At 42.1% G+C, this 19,277-nt stretch overlaps 1 protein-coding gene across 1 annotated transcript in view; it reads left to right on the plus strand.

The window, feature by feature from the left end:
* syt7a (synaptotagmin VIIa) overlaps positions 1 to 9,983 on the plus strand; it is a gene marked incomplete at its 5' end in the record, with an annotated part of 103,238 nt that extends 93,255 nt beyond the window's left edge. Inside the window, 3 exons of the mRNA XM_080438623.1 lie at positions 3,826 to 3,940; positions 6,708 to 6,907; positions 8,345 to 9,983. Of these exons, the coding sequence (XP_080294749.1) occupies positions 3,826 to 3,940; positions 6,708 to 6,907; positions 8,345 to 8,449 (420 nt within the window). The 3' untranslated portion in view covers positions 8,450 to 9,983. The remainder of the gene's footprint in view (positions 1 to 3,825; positions 3,941 to 6,707; positions 6,908 to 8,344) is intronic.
* Between the last annotated feature and the right edge of the window lie 9,294 nt (positions 9,984 to 19,277).

Consider the following 19,277-nt stretch of genomic DNA (forward strand, 5'->3'; position numbering starts at 1 on the left):
GGAACTACTTCGGATTCGAACCCGATGCACACGGACAGCCAAAGGACACGAGCAAACCGAGGTGCAAGCGATGCAAACGCATTGTGCCGAGCAAGGGAGCCAACACGAGCAACCTTGCATCACACCTCCAGGACAAACACAAAGACCTATACAAGGAGTTCAGAGAGGTTTGTACCATAAATGAGTCATTAAAATCGGCCCGCGAGGCCAGTAAACGTGTTTGTTGTTGTTAGTGAGTGATAGCGATGATGGCTAAAGCTAACTGCAGTGCATATCCGTTCTAGAGAGAGGATACGGAAACGATTCTCAGTTTGCGTGTGTGTGGGTGGGGGAGTGGAAATGAACAGAAATAGTTTGAGTAGGCGTGCCTTAGACCGGATGCATTAGTTATCATATCAATAGAAACCCTCAAACCAATGCAGGAGTAGACTGGTAAAAAAGAAACGAACAACTTAGATGATGTTGTGAGAGTCTGACTGACACACACTACTTTTGTATACTTTGGTTTATTTTAAGATTAATTGATAAGATACGTTATTATAAAGGCCATTGAAAGAGAATAACTTAAAGGGATATTTCACTTTCAAATAAAATAAACATTAAAAATAAATATTTTTAAAAAATGAAAAAAGTTATGGCAAAATCACGGCCCCCTCACACATTAGTAGGACACTCTAATGCGTGAGGGGGCCGTGATTTTTCCATTACTTTTTTCATTTATTTTTAATATATTTTTTAAATGTTTATTTTATTTGAAAGTGAAATATCCCTTTAAATGCTGTAACCTGCTCCTGCTAAGCACAAATCTAATCATTTATTTTTTACCACCATAGTCAACTAACTGCTTCATCATGGTTTCTATTCATATCAACCAATGCTGTTGTGTGAGACACACACAACAGCATCTAAGTTATTCTATTTGAATCAGGCATTCAATATAAGTTATAACTTTGTTATCTTATCAAATTAATCTCCTAAGAAATAAATCAAAGAAAGTACATACACAAATAAAGTATTGTAGGTAAGCACAATAGCACATCACTACTTTAGTTTAATGTATACTTACTTTGTTTTTCATTCAAGATTAATTGATAAGAATAAGATAGATAATAGTATTAAATAGTTAGTTTTTTATAAAAGCCTGATTAAAAGCAAAAAACAGTTTTTATAAAACTTCTAAAGATAGATTGTTATATTTCTTTCAGCGCAAGAGAGATGCTGAGCTTCAATCTGAAACTCAACGTGCAGCCAGTCACTGTCCACTGGCACAGCCGAGTGTTGGAGAGACCTGGGATCGACAAAAAAAGTATGATGAAGACTCGCAAGAGGCCAAGAAGATCAACAGAGCTGTAGCGACTTACATTTGCATGGACCAGGTCCCTATTTACACTGTAGAGAAGCCTGGGTTCAAACAGCTTCTTCGGCAGTTAAACAATAAATATTCCCTTCCATCACGTAATTATTTCATGGACACTGAAATCCCAGCCCTGTACAATGAAATAAAAAATACTGTCACAGACAGTTTTGTGGGGAATCGCTTCTTCTCCTGCACCACTGACCTGTGGACCAGCAGGGCCAACTCCTGTTTCATGGCAGTAACTATACAGTTCATAACAGAGTCCTGGAAGATGAAGAGCTGGTGTCTGGGCTGTGCTGGGATGCACTCGGATCACACAGGGGACAGCTTGAAGGAGGCATTGGAGGAGATGGTACACGAAACATGGAAGCTGGACATGTCAGATATGGCCGGTATTACTACTGATAATGCCTCAAACAATAAGAAGGCATTTGCCTCCTTCACATGGGTTCCCTGTTTTGGCCACAACCTCCACCTTGCCGTGGGCAGGGGCCTGAATGTAGGCCGTGTGCCTGAAGTACTGTCGAGATTAAGAAAGACTGTTTCTGCGTTCAGCAGGTCTCCAAAGATGTATCGAAACTTAAAGACAAAACAATTACCTCTGAACCTAAAAGAGCACAAATTGATCCACGATGAGCCCACACGCTGGGACTCAACATACCAAATGGTAAACAGATACTTAGAGCAGCAGCAAGCAGTCTGTGCCGTTCTAGCCGAGGACCGGAAGAAATGGCACCTCATGCCCAGAGACACGGACATTGTAGTTCTTCAGTATGTGCAGGAGGTATTGAGCCCCCTCAGTGGTTACACTGATGCACTTAGTGGTGAAAAACATACCACACTCTCCTCTGTCCTTCCCCTATGTTGGAAAATATTCAAAAATTTGACAGTTGAGGAAAGTGACAGCAACCTAAAACGTCAAATTAAAGAAGCTATTGGAGGGGATCTCAAACAAAGATATGAGAACCAGAGTCTGCAGCTACTACTGAACACAGCCACGTTTCTTGACCCAAGGTTCAAGGACAGTTTTGTTACTATGAAAGAAGAGGTAAAACAAAGTCTTGGCAATTCAGTAGAAACAGCACAACCTCCTCCAGAACCAGAAGCCCCACAGCCAGCAAAGAAAAAGAAAACGGATCTGAAGGGACTGCTATTCAGCATACAGGGGGAAAAAAAGAGTCAAAATGTCGAAGACGAGGAGGAAGCTGCTGTAGGACTCACAAAAGAGTTCATGATATATGACAGAATCTGTGAAGAAAAAACAAAGGACCCACTCGAATGGTGGGGAGAAAACGACAAATTGTTACCTCACCTTGCCCACTTTGCCAAAAAGTATTTGTGTATCTCTGCTTCAAGTGTAGCATCAGAGCGTGTATTTAGTACATCAGGGCTCATTGTCAGTCCAAGAAGGGCACGACTTACAGAGGAGCACATTGACATGTTGGTGTTCCTAGCAAAAAATCTGAGAGGGCCAGAGGAAGAAAAGAATAAGATGATAAACCTACCTAGCTAAGCTAGCTACAGAGAAGTTTTTGTACTTCTTAAGCAATAAGCATTTGCACTGTTTCCCTTTTCCTTGTTTTTTTTTTTTCAATTTCAGTAAAATGTGTTTCTAGTGCTGCCAAGTGCCTTAACTACCTTTTGAATGTGTTTGAATTGTTTCACACAGTTGATCATTTGTTGTAGTAGTACAGTACTATTGCTCTTGACTGTTTTGTGCTGCCTTTATTTCTACTTGAAATGCCTGCCTTTAAATGTGTCACTCAGGCTTATTATTTTTTTTATTTGAGCATTGTTACTGATTGCACCTCTTTTAATTGATTTGTTGTATTTGTACTAAGCACTAACTAGACTCAGACTGTCTAAAATGTGAAAATGCACTACCTCCTAGGGCTCCTAGTTCCTATGACCGTTTTGTGCTGCCTTTATTTTGACTTGAAATGCCTGCTTTTTAATGTGTGTCACAGGCTTATTTTTTATTTTTTTATTTGGGCATTGTTACTGATTGCACCAGACTGTCTAAAATGTCAAAATGCACTACCTCCTAGTTCCTAGTTTTTCTTTAAATAAAAAGAAAACATTTTGCACTCTGAATTCCTGTGGTATCGAATATCGTATCGAATATCGTATCGAATATCGTATCGTATCGAATTGTATCGTACAATTCTTTTTGTATTGAATTGTATTGAATTGTATCGTATCGTATCGAATATTGATATTTTTCAAAATATCGATATCGAAGTTAGAAATCCAGTATCGTGACAACACTAGTGTGTGTGTGTGTGTGTGTGTGTGTGTGTGTGTGCGTGCGTGCGTGCGTGCGTGCGTGCGTTCGTGCGTATGCATGTGTCTCTGTGACTGCGTTCCTTGTGTGTGTGTGCGTGTGTGTGTGTGTACACATGTGTGTGTGCATGCATGTGTCTCTGTGACTGTGTTCCTTGTGTGTGTTTGTTTGCATTTTTCCTCAGGGGAGGAGAGGAGACCTACTGTTGTCCCTGTGCTACAATCCCACGGCCAACATCATCACTGTGAATATCATCAAAGCACGTAATCTCAAAGCCATGGATATCGGGGGCACCTCAGGTACAAAGCCCACCCTTTTCTCTATTTGTCTGACCTCCCTCCGTTTGCTAACGCTTGAAACCTGTACCAGCCGCGCAAGCATAAACACACAGCAGCCGTTCCCACCGACGCTGAGATGGAAGCTCCACTCGCGCCACTCGCTCCACTTGCGCATGTTTTTTTCCCACCCTTTCCGCGCGCATTCTCATTGAATTACATTGACCAGACATCCTGCTGTGGTCAGGTTTGTAGAGAACAGTTGCGCGTAAACCTGTGTGCACAATAAAAGCTTGTGAGCGACACTTTTTTGGTTGGTTTCCAGCGTTACACATGCAAGATCGAAGAAAGTGGTATGAACACTGTCTATCTAATTATGAGTCTATCAAAAATAGGCAACAAGTAATAAGGAATGCTAAGAGTTGAGGTAGAGTTTGTCCCTCTAAACCCCTCCTTCACCTGAAACCTTTCACATTGCAAGGGCAACCACGCTCTGATGCTGTATTCAAACATTTATAGACTTGTCTACTACACAGTGAAAGGTTACTGTCTGGGTCCCCAGCTGGGTCTCAATGCAGACAGCTCTAACAGCAAGGTGACCTTCCATCAGGGATATCTCTTGCACTCTCTCGCTTTCTTTCTTGTGCTCTGTTTCTTCCGGTACTGTACTGTAATATCTAGCAGGATATTTAGCCTCCCAGCTAAATGGTCTCAACTCAGCTCGGGGCTCAGTGCCAAGCCCAGTTTTCTGGCAGTCTTTACATAATGTTATCAGTGGCACATTATCGGAATAGGACTGATTCCTGGAGTAGAGATTGTGGTGCTGGTGAGTGCAGATTTTGCTCCAGAATTGATATTGTATGACAAATCCATCTCAATAGACTGAAATAGATCTGAATGTTTCATACTGACGGGGACAAGTTGACCTTGGGCTGTAAATAGGCGTCCAGTTCCCTGCTCGCCTTTCATGACCTCAACAATTAATAGGGTAATTGCAAAATTGACCCAAGTTTATATATACATATTCCTCATTCTACCTCATACACATAGCACTACATGGCAAAATCTGAATCATGTTTATTCTTCATATACATTGTATTTGCAAGCTCAAAAGCACTGCTGAAAATCTGACATAGGGCATAGCAGTGGTAGCCATTTTGTGGTGCCACCGATAGAAAACCCATACATTTTTTCCCATAGCGATTTCCGAAAGTATTTATATAAATTATGTTTATCCTCCTGGTGAATCATGGCCATTAAACATTTGATTCTGTGTCCAAAAATATTTGAATATTTAACTACATTATATACTATATTTAATAAATACTTTTTTGCATTCTTCAAATATGTTTTAAGACAGAATCAAATGTATTTTTGTTTGAATTCCATACCAGTATTACTACACATCATTGTCCATTGTCAACATCGTTGACGTAGTTGATCTTAAATCTTTTTTTTTTTTGCCAAAATGTCTTTCTTTTTGTGCTCGTTTATGTTTTGACCATATTCAATAAACGTTATGTACCTGAATATTATTGACAACATTAGCTAAAATGCTAAAATACAAAAGCAGCACTTGTAAGGACATTTCTTTCTAGCCGTATTGATATCAATGCACAAATATGAATGGCTTTTATAAGAATAATACAGTAATTTTGTTATTTTAAGTAATTTTGCAGGGACTTTTCTGACCCTTTATTTAATATGTACATTGGAGAGGGAACTCACTGTCAGGAATTTGAGCCCATGTGGTCCTAACCAACTCAGCTATCAGTTCACCCTGAGTCTTACATACGTAGATCCTCCCATTCCTGTTGGAACATTGGGCGATGAGTCCCTTCCATCTCCTCCAGTCACTGGCGACCCTTCCTTGCACCATGCCAGCTGCCGCCCATCTCACTTAGGTTTTCCTGTATGTCTCCACATCTTCTTTGGCCTCCCTTTCTTCCTGTTGCTGCCCTCTGGCATCCAGTCCATTGCCACACTCGCTTGTGGTTCTCTTGGCAGTCGGAGTTTGATTGATTGATTGAAATTTTTATTTGGCAAAAGAATGTAAAACAACACAGTTACATTTATAATGCTTTTGTCTAAAAGGTCCGGCCAAAAAAGTCCTTGCGGACTTGTTTCCGTTGGGGTCCTTGAGTTAATTTCATAGACATATATAGTAGCAACCAAACAGTTCAAAAATCAACATGAAAATACAGATAATACAGAAAAAATACCACTATGTACAAAAAAAGCATTTAAAAAATATATGTAAAAAAAAATGAGTATGTGTCCACTGTCCAGCAAGTCTTCTTCTCCTGCCAGAGACCATGTCAGACTAGTAGTGCCACCCCTGCCCTTCTCATCACCTCTTCATTGGAGTTGTGGTCTCTCCATGTGATCCTTAAGATGGTTCTGAGGCATACTCTGTGGGAGACATCCAACATGTTGGTGGATTACTGACTATATGCAGTCATTTTAGGACAAAATAAAAGACAAAATGACTTGACATCAAAAGGATGAATTTCCTACTGTATACCTAGGAACTTTAAAGTCTCGTACAGTGTTCTTTCACACTGTTTCAAAAATGAACGACGGTGAATGATTTTTACATGTATTGTAGGCTGAAATCTAAAATATACAAAGCATAATTTTTTTGGAAGACAGGAGCAATCTCTTTGCTTTTGTCTAGAAGTCCAAATTAGACTGTTATGGTCCTTTTAATGTGCATTTTATTTTGCTGCGTTTCACACTGGATTTTGTTCTGGTTCCCCCGTTCTTTTCCTGTCCCCTGTGTGCATTGCAGACCCTTATGTGAAGCTCTGGTTGATGCACAAGGACAAGCGCGTGGAGAAGAAGAAGACTGTGACCATGAAGCGCTGCCTCAACCCTGTGTTCAATGAGTCCTTCCCCTTCGATGTGCCTGCCCACGTCCTGAGAGAGACCACCATCATAATCACCGTTATGGACAAGGACAGGCTGAGCCGCAACGATGTCATTGGCAAGGTACACAACGGTCCAACAAGACTATTGTATTCATTATTAATTACTCCTGTATTAACCCTCCCCTCACATTTCTTGCCCTTGTACCCTACTGGTTCACCTGCTAATGGGGAGCTCCTACTGGGAGGATGTAGCGCGTCTGTCTTATTCCTCCCGTTTATCACCCCCCCGCTGACGAGCGCTGCCCCAGCCATTAGGAGTTGCTAGTGCAGGGACAAAGATCGCACTCGCTGCCCTCCCAGCCTCTCTCCCCCGAACACAGCCAATTGTGTTCATATAAATGATCATCCAATTCGGGTAAATCCTAGCCCTGACCCTAACCCTAACTCTATAACCCTAACCGTGTTGTGAACCGATCTCCATGTCTCCTCCGAACATACCGATGTTTCCAGCCACTTCTTTTCACCTGACAGTGAGGAGTTTCACCAGGAGGTGAAACTCCTCACATGTAACACGTGTGGAGATACACGCTATTCCTCCCCATTCTATCCCTCCCCAACCAATTCCCTCCCGTGAACAAGGCCAATTCTGTTTGTTTTAGAACCCGGCCAAGCCGGATGTACTGTGGAAGAATCAAACCAAGCCAGTGTACACGGTGGTGGGCAGCAGCTTTACCCCTGTGCCACCTGAACACTGGTCCAGCGAGACTTGACAGCCCTCCAAAAAGCTGAATAATTTTCCAAAATGTTCTGCATAGAAAGATTGTGTTCACAATTCTTACTTCAAATACTGGGAGCAGTGCAGCAAGCTGTTAATTAAACATGAAAATGAATTCCCTGTATTGGTCGTCCTGGAGGTAAACCTTGTCTAGCCCAAAGTGTGGTAATTGAAAACCATCTGCCACTCTGACTGCAGCATTAATTTGAATTACTACAGTGCTAATGGCAGCGATGACAGAGATGTTCCTGCTGAGAAACAGAAAGAACTGTCAAAAAAAGGTTTTAATGGCTCTCCCTCCCAGAACCCATTACATTACCATGTGCTTTAACACTAAAACACTATGTCATGGGACAGTTCGCTGAAAGAGGTGCAGTCGCAATTGAACAAGTATGTTGTACTTTACTTTACTTTGTTTGTTTATTTGGGAGTGATGAAACATATTCATGAACAAGGCAAACAAATACATACAGTAAAGTTTAGGATGCAGTGTAAATGCGTCATAGTTTTTAGAAAGAATGCAAATTTTCATCTGCAGACCACAGTCCCTATAACAATGAAACAAGATGTAAAAGTCGATGTTTCCAGCTTTAAGGCTCAACCACACCGTAGTCTCTAACATGGTTTTACTGCCTGAGCTTGTGATTTTTAATATTTCACTTTAATCATTCTCCCACCCTCCCTCCCCCCCTCCCTCTCTCCCCCCTCCCTCTCTCCTCTGTCTCCCTCTCTCTCTCTCTCTCTCTCGTTTCTTTCATCCATCCTCTCTTCATCTCCTCTTAGATCTATCTATCGTGGAAGAGTGGACCAGCGGAGGTAAAACACTGGAAAGACATGATGGGACGGCCACGTACCAACGTCGCCCAGTGGCACGCTCTCAAGGCCTGATCGCACCGCCCAGCTTGCTACACCCGCCCCTATCCAAATCCCCCCTCCCCTTCGCCTGTCCCACTCCCGTCCTTATGCACAAGATTGACTTGCTGCCAGGCTGCGAAACACGGGTACAATTAGCCATCTGCTCTCCTAAAACCTTTAAACTCTAAATCTCTGTATCTTAAATATCCTCTCTCTTCCTCCGTTCTCTCTCTCTCTCTCTCTCTCTCTCTCTCTCTCTCCTCTTCCCTTATTTCTACACAGTCTTATTTTCTTGTCTGCCAACCTGCCAATGATCCCCTGTGTCTGTCTGTCTGTCGTCCCTCATACACTTCCACAGTGAGGACTTACGTTTACTGTCTACGTCTCCATTGACCCTTCATCTTTCCCGTATTTGCAACACCCTTTGAGTGTGAACTGCTCTGCAAAGCCCCAGTGTAGCATTCTACTCTCTTGTAATTCTACTGTATTGATTTCTCCAGGTAAACAACATTATACAGTACAGCTTTGTATACATACACAGTATATACAAAGACTTTAGGCATATAGATTGGCAGAACTCCCTCAATACACATTGAATACACAAAATATTTTATCTCTCTCTGTTGCCATCTTTTCAAAGCACATCCTGTTCTGTGTCTTCATCTGTCAGCTTGTCTTTGTCATTTGTCTGGACTTGTGTTTGTTTTCCATGCCTGCCCTGCTCATTTTGACCCCATCTGCCTCTCATTTCACGGGAAAGTGGTTAATTGCTCAAATGAAATCTTAGAAAGCAATCAATATATGGTTTGTTATGACTTGGCTGAGCACAGCTGGACTCAAAATAGAATTGTTGATACTGTTGCCATCCCCTTCCGTGAATATACCTCTGTCAGTCTCTCTCTACTTTTGTTTTGATCTCTTCTCTTTCTCTTCCTCTGGCACAATATTAGTGAATTCTGAATTCTCCTTTTTGGACCCCTTGTTGTCTGTGTGCTGTGGGTGCCGTGCTGTAGCTCCAAAGGTAGAGATAAAAAAAATCTAAAAAACAAAACAGTAACTGAACTTTACTGAACTGGGATAGCAGGAACGCGATGAACTTTCCGAACATGGATCGCTTCTGGTTCCCCGCCCCCGTAGACAAAAGCCCTGACATGGAGAGAGAAAAAAGAAGATGAAAAAAAAGACTCCACCCCTCCTCCTTCCTCCCCTCAAATGTGATGATGTCATTTTTCACGAAAAACACTCACCGAAGGAACCAGTATAATATGTTCTTCCAACGCAACGCTGAAAACTTAAGCAAAAACTGAGTTGTGCATGCATGTGCAGCTGTGCGTGTCATGAGTCCTTTGCGTTGTCCTGCACTCTTGAAGAGCTCCTGCGAGGACCCTCAAGTTCCAGTACCAGTTTTTGACCCTTCTATGGCGTGATGTGTGTATGTGTGTGTGTGTGTGCGTTTGTGTGTTCGCATGCATGCGTGTGTTTCACAGAGGCAACACACAACATCAAGACTCAAATATCCTCTTCTCTTTTCTCTTTCTAATCGTTCTCTTTTATTGCTCTTCTTACTGCCATTGTACCCCTACTACCCTCCCCTTCCCCTTGTCCTCCTTCACTGCCCCGGGCCCCCGGGGGGGAAGTTCTATCTGCACTTTTTCGAAAATGTAATAACAATAATATACATGACGCTAGTTTTAAAGATGATTATTGTACTGGTGACAATTAAGGGAGAAGTGTCTGAAAGGGTGAGCAGCAGTGTAAGGGGGCGAGGCTACGTCTGCTCTGAGGTTTCGGGGATGAAAGGCGCAACCGTGGAAGTTGGGGGGGGGGGGGGGGAGGGGCAGTTCGGGGAGAGGCAGGGATCCAGGGAGAGAGGAGGGATGCAGGGCTCTCATCCTCTTCTGTTCCTTGTTCCTCCCCTTTACAGCCTTCGTCTGTGTACCGTGTGTTTGTGTTGTGTACTGTATGTGTACATATAGAGTATGTATGTGCAGTACTGGTGTGCGTGACGGTAGTGAACCGATTGGATTCCCCAGTGGCCGACTATATGGCTGTCTGTGGAGTCGGGCCAGAATGGAGGGCTTTGTACGCGTTTGTAGGCGGCACAGTGTTGGGATTATGCAATGTGGCGTGAGACTATGTTTGGTTGCCATGTGGCGGTCAGGACTCAGGAGGACTGTGCCTCAGTGTGAATTGCAGTATCTCTCACAGTAAAATCCAGTGTCTATTTGAAGTCATATGGAGTGTAAAATGGACCCTTCCATTTGGGTCAATTTCTGCACTCTCTGCATCTAATATTAATAATAATATACACTATGCAGATAGACTGAGACAAACATGACAAATATGATTACATTATTTTGTTTTACTATCGACCGAAGAGAAATGCATAAGGCTAATGTTTTCTGTGCCTTTTTCTATTTAATCATGTGAATCTCAGGATCCACATGGGAATGACGTGGTTACAATGTGGATTTCAGACTTCATGTGGACAGCCTGTGACAGTCGTATGTGACATATCTCTGATGTAGGAGTCCAAATTTGGGCAAGGTTTCAGCCTGATCAGAGCCCAATTGTCTTTATTATGAAATTAAAGTTAAATGTCTCAAAAAAGTATAAAACATATGTGAAAAAGGAACAGTGGAGGTTTTGTGATCTACTGGCACTGGCAGTGTGCACAATAAATCTGGCGCTGATCGGTCCAGCGGTTTGTGAGATTAGCTCAGACAGACAGACAGACAGACAGACAGACAGACCCTCTTCTAGACAGCTGACACCTGCCGGGAAAAAAGGCTGAAAAGCCAGTCACAGAGAGAGCAGGTGTAACATTACATGTTGGAGTGTGACTGCGACTACAAACACAAACATTAGCTCGGTCCCTGAGTGCTGGATAGTGGCACAGAGGACACTACCGGTACAAGCTGCTCTGCTTGTTAGGTGCAGTCAGCTCAGATGGGATTTTCTGTAGCCTAGATACGATAGTCAAGACACAGCAACACAGACGCAACACCATTAACCACTCTAGTCTCTCTGAAATCTGGATGTGGTAATTGATCATAGCTGGTCTGGATCCGTGCATTTTCGTGCCATACAGTCATTTATTTGTTTGTGAGTTTTTGGTGGGGCATATTGTATAATGTACACATGCATAATTTTATTCTGTAGACTTCAAGAGACTATGTATTTTAGTGGTGTTTCTAATATAGCATATAACATAACATATTACCTTTTTTATATCACTGAGTTTTAATGCATAAGTAAACACCCAACAGCTCTTGAATTCAGCTATCTCCAATGACTTAGCCATATTTACACTGCAGCCATTTTGCTCCAACGTCATACTGTAATTGTTTCTAATGGGCGCAACATCAATTCTGTCCAAATTTTCACCACAGCAGGTGAATTAGTTTCGATCTCTGAAGCAGGGGATTCATCATTTATACATCTCTCGGTAGGCTTGTTAAACAAGGGGACACAAAAATGTGCAACCACTGCTTGATATTCGGTTGAGATATATTGCATTGTGCATTCATCAAACGTGTTTCCCAAATGCTTTGGTCTGCTGTGCCTTCTCTCTGCCGTCTTTCTCTCTCTCTTCAGTCTGTCTGTTTGTTCTGCGGTAGTTTGATACAGCCTGTCACGCTTTAGTGGTCATCGTGATTTAACTAGAACAATATGGTCGGTGGGGGGGACGGACAGAAAACCAGTGCATTTGTTGAATAGCTCCTAGTGTGTAACTTGCCACTCCCAATGTATCATACGTTATGTGCAGCACCATACGTGGTATGTGTGGGAGTGCGCCCTACAGGTATGTCTCACACAAGGCTGATCAGTGCTGGATGCCATAATAATGTACTCAGCCACTCCAGTACCCTTCAGAACAATATTGGCTACTGGCTAGCCATGGAAAAATGGCCCACTGTTTTGACAGCCTGTACCCTCTGTGTCATAACACATTACTCTCCCATTAGGCTGTTGGAGTCGAGCAATATCTCCTTCCTTGGGCCCGGGGTCACATTATTTGGATAGGTTACCCCTGCTAAAAATAATTTAACACAAGGGGTGTGCTTACCGGACACTGCGTGGGACTGCAAATAGGGCAGAGTGAGAGTGATGCTCATTGGTTCCGTATACTAGCTTGACCAGTAGCACACCACCCCCGGATTTCTGCATTAGAAGCTGAGTTATGTATTGTATTTCACTGCGTCCTCTGCTTATGCAGCAGGTGTGCAGAGGAATCAACGCAACACGTCTGTCATTTCCTCCCACCGAAATCGTGTTTTACTCAAAAAGTGATTAATTGCAATCTTGTGGTTCCACAAATATTAGTCATCTATGACTCGACAGCAGTTGGACATGGCTTTATTCTTAGCAACATGATGCATGGCACGGCTTAACTTATTTATGAACGGTAGATAACTAAAATGCTGGAATGGTACTTTGCTTCTAAAATAAAACAAGATAAAAAAAACAAGACAGTTTATTAAACGCTAGAGAGCTTTTAATATGATACAACGGATACAAGGAGCAGTGACACTGGGCTGGCTGACCAATGTCAGTCATAGATGCTCATATTTTCATGTTATCCCTGTAGAGTTTTGGCCATGCCAGTTTTAGATGATCCAGGCTGACTTGAACCAACCAAGACCCAGTGATATGTACTTGTACCATGCAAGTAGCACCAGCTTCAGCACAGCAGAGGTGGAAACTGCAGATTGGGGCTGCAGTTCATCAAAACGTATAAAATATTATGGGCACAAGCCGCTTGCTCACTTTCTTTCCATGCCACTGGCATTGACTCTTTCGATCTTTCTCTCTCTCTCTCTCTCTCTCTCTCTCTCTCTCTCTCTCGCGCGCGCGTGCTGTCTCTCTCTCTCTCTCGCGCGTGCTGTCCAGAGGCAATTACAATTATCCAAACCGATCTCAATAATTGTTTTGGGATTGCTTGTAATGAAGCATGAAAAGGCATGGGGATGGGGGTGGGGGAGTGTTATAATAGTGGATTCTGATACAAAAAAGTTGGAATTACTTCCAACAAATTCTCTTTAACTTTGGTTTGAAAAGATTACGGTAGGTTGTAATCCAATGGGAATGAAATACGCCCACTGTAGAGCACTGCGAATGATAAGAAAAGGTCGGTAGAACTCGCTACAGGAGCCATATCCACCATTACGAATGAAAGGATGTCTTTCATCTTATCAATCATGACATTCTTTCGTCAGAAATGAGTGCGCTCCATAGACTCTAAGAAATGTGAAATGAAGTTCATGAAGTGCCTGCAACTAGAGCTTGAGCTCTCACTGTCTCTCACATACACACTCTCTGCCTCACTCTATCTTCCTCTCTCTTGGGCATGTGCTGTCCATAGGCAATACGCAAATACAACGATCCACACCGATCACAATAATCGTCTTGGAATTGCTTGCAATTATGAAAAGGCATGGGGCTGGTGGGGATTTATAATTAAGGATTCTGACATTTGTTTTTCTTTCTTTTTGGAATTATTTGGAACAAATTCTCTTTTACTTTGAAAAGATTATGATAAGTTGTAATTCTTTTGCGCACACTGTGGTACAGTAATAGCAAATAATATTTCACACATATCTATTTTTAGGAGCCCTGCAAATTATAAAAAAAAGAGCAAATATGAATGAAATACTCTCAATGTAGAGCCCTGCAAAGGGATGATTGCTCTGCGATTGGCTAGTTTGTTAATAGGCCAACCACCCATCCCATAGCCTCGAGTGACAATTGCTCTGCAATTTGCTAGTTCATTGTTAGGCCAACTAGTGCACGTATTAGACTGGGTTTATAATTACATGAGGCTCCCATGTGGATCTTGGATTTCATGTGGCCAGTCTATGACATCAGTCATCTCTGATATACAGTATCTATGATTTATGACTCCATATTCGGGACATTTTTCAGCTCGATCCAACCACCATTCACTTGTATTATAAAATCAAAGTTAAATATTTTAAGAAATATAAACATTATGTGAAAGAGAATGGATGTGCTTCCTTGGCCTACTGGTAGTATGCACAAGAAATGAGGTGCTGATCGGTCCAGGGGTTTCCGAGATTAGCCTCACACTCAGACACTCTTCTAGACTGCTTGTTTCTAGCAGAGCCACGGCGTGACAAAAAAACAAATAGCTCATTATTTTTGGCTTATCGTCATAAAGTTTAAAGTAGAACCCTTCCTGGCAAAGATAAACCAATAAAACTGTAATAACAGCCGTAGGCAATGGCTTGAGGTGAATTAAATATGTAGAACAGTGTAACAAAGAATTAAGACAAACCAGTAGGTCCTGTTTGAGCCATTTAAGATAAAATGATAAAACAACCATGTAAGAAAATGTAATATTTGTCTTTTTGGCAAAAAATAAGATATTTTGTTAAATATTATGTTATATTATGTTAAATTACCTAAGCAAATAGAGTTCTTCCATCATTTAGACTTGCAGGATTCACTGCACAAAATATTGTCTGTAATAGGCTATTCTCACTAGAGACTAGAGATTACACCTTTGCCTGCTACCACTGCATATGGCAAATGTGAATACAACAAAATGTGTGTTGGATATTAAAATATAAGTATTCGAGGCATACAATGAATTAAGACACATGGGTCTAAGGTCGGAGGTTCTGGATGTATTCAATAAATTATTCATCCCTGGACCCTGACAAAGGCTAATGTTCATTCATAGCCAGCAATGAAATAGCAAGACTGCCTAAAGGGACGCTGTGCCCAAAGCGATGATAACTTTACTACAAAATAGATGCCTTTTAGAGTGACTTTGGAGTGCCTATCTTTGCATGATTTAGCTGAACCTGCTTTTAGATGTGATTTTGGGACAACATGTTTTACATAAGTACATCTTTCAGTTTATACCATCTATTTTTGTAATAGCTGCCTTAGCATTCATCATGGACCATTTTGTGGTCCATGCTTGGACCCACAGAGCAGGTCCTTCCCTTGGACACCCATGTCCTCTGTGGTGTTTATTCTAGTATTGCTCCTTAAATTTATCATTGCCACAGGCAGCTCTCTCCTTTCTCCTTCTCTGCTTCTCGTGTTGACTCAGCATGGTGCCCAAGTTGTAAATAACCGGAAGCTTTTATTGGAAGAAGAGGTATCACACCTGTTGCCAAGGGATTAGCAAAATATTTGCTGCAACCTGAGTATATTGTTTGTCCATGTCAAATTCTGAGTCTCTCCTCGGTTTCTGCCTTATTCCTTGACATTGGTCCCCCTCTGGGCATTAAGATGAGTTCCAAATAGTCAGCGTTCTGGAGACGTGTCTGCTTTGCAATATTTTGTGCAATATTGGATTAAAGGTACACTGTGCTTTGCGACTTGAAGGGAAACTTTAGGTGTGTGTGTTGAAATAAGCCCATTTTAATCCCATTCTGGATTTGTGATTAAGTAATTATGGCTGTGTAGGTCTATAAATCTTATTGTTGTCTTTTGGCTTCGGTCAAGTCAAATGTGTTTAGCCCTGTCCAGACAGACCGTGCCTCCCCTCGCTCACCCTTTCAATTGTTTTAAGCATCTGGTGAAAACCGATGTGACTTCTCCTAATCAGGGTTCAAGTAAGCATTGCTTTCAATGGTAACAATATGAATATGAAAAATAATGAGTAATAATATTTATTTATATTTTTGTTTACATATGACTGTAGGTCTGTGTGTATGTATGTGTGTGCTTGGTGTTTTTGTGTTGAGTTTTGCTTTCTTTTGCGGAAAAATCGATATATATCCATATTCTGTTTTGGAAAACGTTTTTTTTCCCCCTGTAAATATCGTTGGTGGAAAAAAGTATGAACATTTGCTGTGCGCCAAGTTTTCATTTGTCACTTGAAGCGACGAAAACAAACCATATTCCTGGTAACAGTGGTGTTGACGATGCCGATGCTGGTTATACCTGCCCTTCTTGAATAAGGGCTTTTGATGTCTGCTGTATTTTTGTTGGAGGCGCCGTGAGCTGGGGGCCAGGAGAAACAAAGGAAAGGACTGATACCCGCCCCTTCCGACAAGTCCGACTGTAGCCACACTGCCACGTTCTGACCCTCACTCACCACTCCCTCAAAGGACACAGGCTGGGATAGAGAGACAAAAAAAATAGGAGTGTAGTTTTGGTTCTCAACACAATACACACAATATTTTTTATAGATTTTCTTCACATTTTCTTTAACAGTACACAACACCACATTCATCCTACATAGACCCTTTCCCACCCTCCCCACCCCCTACACAGACCCACCCAATTACACAAACCACATACAACACACACAGTGCCCAGGGGTATAAAAAGAAACAAAACTGTTCCCAAAAAAAGGAAACTTCTTCAATAACCAAAATTCAATGATTCAAATCAATAATTGCGAAACATCAGTTTATAAAATTCAAAATAAGAAACAAATCTTTAACCCATAATTTATTTTATGATGTAGATTAAATGCGTTGTGATGCACGCTAGTGCTTCGTTCCCTATAGGTTAAGAGCTGGGGCAGGGTGGGGGTGCAGGGACAGCATGTAGACATCCCCCATGTGGAGTCGTTGGCATTTCATCTCAACTCTCTCAGCGCCTAGGCCTGAGGATTTACTGTAATGCCATTGTGTTAGGAGGGGATTGGCCCCACACTGACACCCTAAACTCTCTGGATCTGGACCCATTATGGCTCTCTTCCAGTCCGGCATGGGCATGCGTGGAGAGTAGCAGGATTCCAGGAGGGTGGATGCCGTTTTAATGCCCCAAATGCACACAGTGATAATTGGGGGTCTAATCAGTGGACTCATCTCTAAATGGAGCTGCCCTTAAGCACACACCCAATCTCTGAGCTTGCCATGTTACTGTAATAGGTTTTTCTGTCTTGCTTAGTGAGATGATTGGAAGACGCCTTATACTCCAGTACTCAAGGATTAATAAGAGAACCAGATAAGGGAAGCCACAACACGGAAGCATCGATGGGAATTGGAAGGGTTTTGTAGAATTTTAATAAATGTTCGTCCCTGTTGCTATTCTGTGGAGTTCAGTATGTGACCCTGCAGTGCAGTACATTAATTCCCATGTGCGCAACACTTTAATCCAAAATATGTGTATATCCAATTTCTGCACCCAAAGAAGGGCGAAGTCAAGGACTTGGGTCTGGTCATTTTGTGCTGCAGGTGTCTGCACACCAACCGACATTTTCCCCCATCGGGTTGTGTGATGTAAGAGAACAATGGCCACCATAGTGAATAAGGACAATTCATATTCTAGACACATGCTTTATTGATGTGCATGTGGCGGAGCTCATTTAAAAGTACAGGAGAGAGGCTTAACTGCGTCACACTTTTATAGCTGTCTGGACCACAGCAAAAAAAAAAAAAAAAGATGTAATAGTGGACAGCAGACACTCCTAGCAGCAGTCTGTGGGAAGGACAGTGGAAACATCCATCCCTGCTCTCTGCTGTAATATTATCCTTCTGAGGAACACCAAGGTGTCATGCACAAGTATACGCCCCACACACACACCCACACACACACACACACACACACACACACACACACACACACACACACACACACACACACACACACACACACACACACACACACACACACACACACACACACACACACACACACACACACACACAGAAATCAAGTGTCTCCATGGCCTGGAAATTTGTGTTGGCTCTTCTAACCTAAATGCATACCCCTGCGGCTACATTTATTCTTCTTTCTGCACAGGTTAATAAAATGTAAATTGATTCTGTTTTGTGAGAATGTGAGCTGCAAATTGATGTGGCCCGGCTTCTAACATCGCAGGGAGGGGTAATAACATAAGCAATACAATACATTGATACGAAGGACAGAAACAGAAGGAGATATTTTAACATTCTGTTGGCGCCTCCTTTGTACCACCGATGGAGAGGGTATCACTCCTTTTCCTCTGCCAAATTTCTCAACTTTACCCCGGCTCACCTCTTCAACAAAGAGTGCTCTAACTTTCAACACACAATTGTGATGTGTACAATCTAATTTCATGTATTTATGTATTTTTGCCAACTTTGTATAGTGTATAAATATCTATAAATATTATGAAAAATGACAGTACTGTATAGATTTTAGCTGCCTGGTAAGGTTAATAGTATATACTTGGTAGACTAAAAGAAAAGGTGTAGAGCCGTTTAAAAGCCAGTTATTGAGAACATGCTTTCTGTAAAAACTCTGATTCCGCTGGCGCTTTTATATTCTAGGTTTTGTTTCTTGTTTGTTTGTTTTTTCACTGGCCAGCGGCGTACAAAGTGTGTGGTGTTCTTCTTCTCTTTTAATTTGTTTGTTAATCGATTTACTTGTTTGTTTGTTGTTTTCTTTCCTTGACAAGACACAGCAAAGTTCTGGCAGCCAGGAGAGTGCACTGGAACGCAGAACGGGACCCTGTGCTGTAGTTGTGTGTTAGGTGTCCGTCTGTCCGTCCCTAGTAGTGCTAGTGCTCTCTGTGCTGTGCTTCCCTCTTCCCCTTCTCGCTAGTGTAGTTGTGTCACGTGATGCAGTGTGTGTTAGGGTGCGGGCCGACCGAGTTAGCTGAGGCTGACAGATGCCCTCTCTGTCTTCCTTTCCTCTGTCCTCCAGGCTCCTTCATTACAAGTCCTTCATCCCAATCGAGTATAGATTTCCACTTTGTCCGCCTCATTATTCATTTTCCTCCTGAACTGTTAAGGCGTTCACCGCAGGAGCCGGACTAATTCTTCAGTAAAACATGTGTCCTGATCTTATGGTGATTCTTCATTCATTAGTTGTCCTCATTCCTCCTCCTCCTCCTCCTCCTCCTTGCTCACTAGGGGATTACTTCCAATTCATTGATGTTTTTTGG

This window comes from Gymnoscopelus braueri, assembly GCF_963280865.1.
Source record: "Gymnoscopelus braueri genome assembly, chromosome: 9".
Lineage (NCBI taxonomy): Eukaryota > Metazoa > Chordata > Actinopteri > Myctophiformes > Myctophidae > Gymnoscopelus > Gymnoscopelus braueri.